At 48.5% G+C, this 5,896-nt stretch overlaps 1 protein-coding gene across 1 annotated transcript; it reads left to right on the top strand.

Moving 5' to 3' along the window:
• The first annotated feature begins 3,146 nt into the window (after positions 1-3,146).
• gpr185b (G protein-coupled receptor 185 b) lies at positions 3,147-4,459 on the top strand. Its single transcript, XM_030088319.1, has one exon. It carries the CDS (start codon positions 3,147-3,149, stop codon positions 4,212-4,214), a length of 1,068 nt encoding a protein of 355 aa, XP_029944179.1. The 3' UTR covers positions 4,215-4,459.
• Positions 4,460-5,896: the final 1,437 nt, after the last annotated feature.

Below are 5,896 nucleotides of genomic sequence, written 5' to 3' on the forward strand. Positions count from 1 at the left end.
CGTGTCTGAGTCCGTGATTCACACCGGCCATGATGACGGGGACTGAGGAGCGGAGACTTCTGACGTCAGAGCCGGAGAATGACACGCTCGTCCAATCAGAGGCCGGGGATGTGCAGCGCGAGGACGGAGCTGCCGACAGAAGGCTAATAACCATGCCAACCGAGGGACGGAGCGCGCGCCGCTGACTGGGGGAGAGGAGAAAAAAAAAGGGGGCGAAGGAGAAGGGGGGGAAGCCCTCCGAGCGGAGAAATATCTGAAAACACTCCGAGCAGAGAAGTGCGGGATCAAGGAGCGCGTTCCTGCAGGGAGAAGAACAACGCCAGGAGCTGGTAAATTTATCTTCTCTTTTTTTCTTTTTTTGTCTCTGTGGCGTGGTCTCCCTTCCATCCCACTTTCTCCCCCCTTCCCTCCCTCCCTCCCTCTGCACTGCACTGCTGCAGCTGAATGAAACTGATGCTTGTTTCATTTTTTTTTTTTTTTTTGCGCTCCTTGTCTCGTGCGTCTTCAGCCGCGCGTCTTTCTCCGCGCGCTGCAAACATGACGCGCGTTCCCCGCAACGCGTATGTTTTAAGGCTTGCGGGGCTGTTGTTTCATTGATAGCATCAGTTGGAGGAGGAGGAGGAGGAGGAGGAGGAGGAGTGAGGAAGGGGGGGGGGGGGGTACAAAGCGCCCTCTAGCGTGCGTAGTAATTACCGCAGGGATCAATGAAGAATAGGAGAGTATAAAAGATTACAAAGTCCGCATTATGGTGGCGGGGAAGTCGGTTTAAGACGGATTCTTGGATGGAAATAACTACACAGCATCATCTGGGAGGTTTTCTCCTCTTATGGCAGTGAATTTGCACATGTCCCGTCTCAAAAGTTATGTAACATCTTGAAGCGACTTAAAGCTTGTCAATAATCTATCAAAAACTTGCGTCTTTTTTTTTTTCCTTCCTAAATGTATTCTGTGGTTGGCGTGGAGCGCGTCTCAGGTTTGGAGAGATGCGCAAAAAAAAAAAAAAAAAAAAAAAAAAAAAGCTGCGGTTGCAATGGTTTTCCCACAGCTCGTGACTGCTGCTGGTGCTGTGGAAGCTGCAGGGATGCAGATGCCCCGCGCCTGTGGTGGACGCTGAGGAGGCGGAGGTGCTGGTGACCTTCCCCGGGCCGCTTGCAGTCATTGACGGCGTGCGCAAAAAAAAAAAAGACATGGGGGGCATGAAAGAGAAAGAGGACGAGGAGGAGGAGGGCAGAGATGAAAAATAAGAGGAGGCGGGTGGTGGGATGAAGGATTGATGGCGGGAGGGAGGGGGGAGTGAGGAGGTGGGAGAGAGGGGGAGACAGTTTTTTATGAATGGAGCTCCACATCCTTGTGGCTGCGCGGCTCGGCGGAGCTAAAATTAGCCCCGCTGCCTGGATTTCTTTCTTTTTTTTTTCCCCCATCCCTCCTCCTCCCGTCTGCGCATCCAGCATCCGATGCATGCACGTGCGCTCACGCACGGGCTCACGCACGCCACCCAGTGAATAGGTACAACAACAGCGGAGAAAAGACGCGCGCGTCTCCGCGCGCGCGCCGTGCCCCGGGACGTCATGCACCATTTTTAGAGATGATCTATAAATAGAAATGAGATGCTGATGGTTTTGACTGGGAGGAAATTGAACATCTTGGTCCGCGCGCGGCGTCTGATCGGTAGGGGTGCGCCACATTTCTATTGATCGGCTTGATTTCTGTTCAATATGTGATGTTTATCCCCGTTTTAAGCGCGTGTGTTTGGGGGATGACACTGGATCAGGAGCCAAAATGGAAGGGGTGTTTGTGTTGTGCATATACATGCGTGTGCGCACCTGCTATTGTGCGTGTCAGCGTGGTGCGTGGGAGCCGCTGCTGCGGCTGACGTGACTGCTCAAGGGTCAAGTGCATGGATGTTTTTTTTTGTTTTCTTTTCCATGAATGACTGCATGAATGAGTGGTTAATGAATAAAACATGCTGAAATACAAAAATGGAGCAGGGGATAACATCATTCTCTGCAATCTCTTTCTTTTCTTTTTCCAATTTCTTCTGCAACCACCCTAGAGTGACTACCTGTAGCTTTTCTTTAATTTCCTGTCAATAAATATTTTTATTTGATGGAATCAGGCTATCTTAATGTCTGAAACAGCTAGAAAAATTACTAAACCTGAACAATAATATCTGAAATTGATAAACTAAAGAGAAAAAAAAGGCTAAAACTGTTAAAATTGCCCAAACAGCAAGATGAATAAAACAGCTAAAATTACAATAATCTACTTAACAAATAAACATGCTAAAAACTTTAAAACATCTGAACCTGTCAAAATCAATTTAAAAATAATGTCAGCAGTTCCAAATTATATTTTCTTAAAAGAAATAATAATAATAATAATAAAAAAACAGGCCAAACAGCAGTTGAAGTGGCTGAACAGGTAAAACAGTCTAAAATGGCTAAAATGTTTAAAATAATTTCAGATTTACTTGTGTTAGTAGATTAAACAACTGCAACTGCTACAATGGCTAAAAGTACTAAGTTGGCGAAAGCTGTCAAATACAATTTTTAAAGAAATACCAGAGGTTGTGAATCAATGTTTAAAAATGCAACAAAAACTACAGATTCTGTAATGATATCAAAACTTGACACAATTTAACTCTGCCTTGTAAGTCCTGTTTGTTGTGTTTTTCTGTCAATTCCTTTCTTTCCATGCACCAACAAATCTTTTAAATATTAATATTTAATATTAAGACATTTTTATCCAGTCTTCTTGATATTATATATAACTTTGTATTCTATTTATTCTATGTGGAGAAACACTAAAATAATTTCTCTTTGGTATTATTAAAGTATTTCTATTCTATTCAGTCATTTAAGTTTAATGACTACGCAAATTATTTGGCTGAAAACTGGGAAAAGTGGTTCTGATCATACAGGTTTCAGAGTTCTGTTCTGTCATGTAGATATTTTCTCTCTTTTTTTTCACCTTTTTCCTCTAAGCCTGACCATTCTCTTTGGTTCTTCTCTCCTTTGAATCAACTGCATGCCGCTTTTTTTCCTCTTCAATGACTTGACTTTCTCTTCTGTACTTCATTCTTCACTCTTTTGAGTCACTCCTTCTGTCTCTACCTACGTTCCTTCTTCTCTCTCGTTCCTCCAGCCATGATTCTCTCCCTGGCCGCGGCGGCGGCCATGAGTAGCGGCGGCGGTGGCAGCAGCCTCAACTCCTCGTCCCCGCTGGACCCCCTCGACTCCTCCACCTCCTGGAGTCTGGTCGAGGACCCGTCCAACTCCTCCTCCGAACCCGTCGTGCGAACTCTGACCCCTGACCTCCAGCCGGCGGCCGCCGCGGCGCAGGAGGTCAGCCCCTGGGACATCGCGCTCTGCGTAACCGGGACGCTGATCTCCTGCGAGAACGCGCTGGTCATCGCCGTGCTCTTCTACACGCCGACGCTCCGGGCGCCGATGTTCATCCTGATCGGCTCGCTGGCGGTGGCGGACCTCCTGGCCGGCCTGGGCCTCATCTTGAACTTCGTCTTCACGTATCTGATCGACAGCTCGCTGGAGTTCGTGACGTTGCTGTCGGTCGGACTGCTCATCTCCGCCTTCTCGGCGTCCGTCCTCAACATCCTGGCCATCACGGTGGACCGGTACCTGTCGCTGTACAACGCCCTGACCTACCACACCGAACGGACCGTCACCTTCACCTACGTGATGGTGATCTTCATCTGGGTGTCGTGCCTCACCCTGGGCCTGCTGCCGGCGCTCGGCTGGAACTGCTTGAAAGACGAGTCCACGTGCAGCATCTGCCGGCCCGTCACCAAAAACAACGCCGTGGCGCTCGCCGTCACCTTCCTCCTGGTCTTCGCCCTCATGATGCAGCTCTATCTCCAGATCTGCAAGATCGCCTTCCGCCACGCGCAGCAGATCGCGGTGCAGCACCAGTTCGTGGCCATCTCCACCACCAAAGGTGTCTCCACGCTGTCGGCCATCCTGTGTGCCTTCGGGGCGTGCTGGCTGCCGTTCGCCATGTACTCCATCGTGGCCGACTACAGCTACCCCGTCATATACACCTATGCCACGGTCCTCCCGGCCACCTGCTGCTCTGTGATCAACCCCATCATCTATGCGTTCCGAAACCCAGACATCCAGAAGTCGCTGTGGATGGCCTGCTGCGGGTGCGTCCCGTCCAACCTCTCCTTACGACCCAGGACCTCCAGCGACGTGTAGCAGAGAAGGTCGGTGTCTCTTTGGCGTGACGCCCGACGCAGAGTCCGGACTGTCGGAGGGAGAGGACGGGGTCGAGGGGGCGAGGAGGCCAGAAGAGTCGGAGGCGAAGCGGAGACGGCCTCTCCTCCTCGGATCAGGGCTGGGAGGCTGTGGTCGCCACAGAGAGAGCGGCGCCGGCAGGCGAAAGTGACCAGGATGGTGCATGGCGAGGGCAGAAGAAAAAAAAAAAAGATAGAGCTAAAAAAGATCACGTCCTGTCTGTAGCTTGGAGAAAACCCCACAGACTGAAGGAGGCGTGAAACCAACTGCAAAAGCCTGATTCAAGGTATCCTCATGGTGGGAGGGGAGCGTCAGGTGAGTGTTTGTGACATCTGACGTCCTCCGGAGCGTGAGAAGTGAGGCCCAAGAGTAGCATACATGTGAAGGTGAGATTTCCAGAGCGAATCTCCACAGGACCTGAGCTTGGGCAGCACTGCATGGTTATGCAATCAGGAGCGATCCGGTCTTAAAATATTGTTTGTGTTTTCACCGATGTGTTTGAAGTGAAGTGGTGCGTGGATAAAAATACAATGAGCTAAATATACACGATGAATGACCTTGAGTATTCTCAATGAGCTACTGTATCTTTGCAGTCTTCTCCTGAAAAAGAACCACAGGGAAAAAAAAAACAACAACAACAAACAACAACAAATGCTCCCTTGAAACATTTTTAGCAGCTATGTTCTCTTGATCTGATGCAGAACAAGTTGTTAATGAGTCTGTCGACAGGGTGCAGCAATTATCAACTCCTATGTGCTACATCAATTCACGATGTTACGACTGAGCCTGTTGAGACTTTTCCCAAATCCAATAGCACAATCTACACTTTGCAAAGGAGAAACGCATTTTGTTGCATGTAGCTGGTGGAAAATGTATCAAAATTATTATTATATGAAAAAACAACAACAGCTAATCAGACTCCATCCCTCCTCGAACACTGAGTCTGATCCTAATGCACACGCAACCCCGCCGCTAGCCTGCAAAACCTAGAGAGGGATCTCCATATTTAGGCTGGCATGTGTCGTCCTTGGCGTGATGAAATCAAATCTGCTCTGCATCGGAGAAAAATGGGTTTCTCAGCTCGCCGCTGCGCCGTGACTGTGAAAGCAGAGAGAGAGAGAGGGAGAGAGAGGGAGCGAGAGAGAGAGAGAAAGAGAGAGAAGCTGAATTCAGCACCAAGGACAGCGCCACTGCAGAGCGCTGCTACCCTGGGAATGCTCCCCGCTGCTGGGGGGGAAGAGCGCTGGAAAGTAGGCTACGCTGTTCTCTACACCATCTTGATGGGAATGTGAGACGGAGCCAATCTGGCCCGACTGGCGCTTATTTATTCTCATTTTTCAACACATTCATTGCAACTAATATGTTTTCTCAAGCTTACATGACTGCTTAAGGTTTTCCAGAAATGCTATCCTTCAGAAATTTCATATTATTTGCCTGATTCACTCTCAAAAACACAGATGAAATATTACTCCGTATTACTATATCAGTTTCACTTCCTGGAACTTGCTCCTGTGAGAATCAAATCAGAGTCTTATAATTCCACTTTTCATCACAAGAGGGTGTATTGAGTCACCTGATTGTCAGTCAAATATGTACGAATATTTTTTTTTAAAAAAAGAAGAAGACGAAGTGGAGATAAACAA

Source organism: Salarias fasciatus, chromosome 3, assembly GCF_902148845.1.
Source record: "Salarias fasciatus chromosome 3, fSalaFa1.1, whole genome shotgun sequence".
NCBI classification, from domain to species: domain Eukaryota; kingdom Metazoa; phylum Chordata; class Actinopteri; order Blenniiformes; family Blenniidae; genus Salarias; species Salarias fasciatus.

Excerpts from the sequence above, each read along its gene's own strand:
- gpr185b (XM_030088319.1), top strand. The coding sequence starts at position 3,147 with ATGATTCTCTCCCTGGCCGCGGCGGCGGCCATGAGTAGCGGCGGCGGT.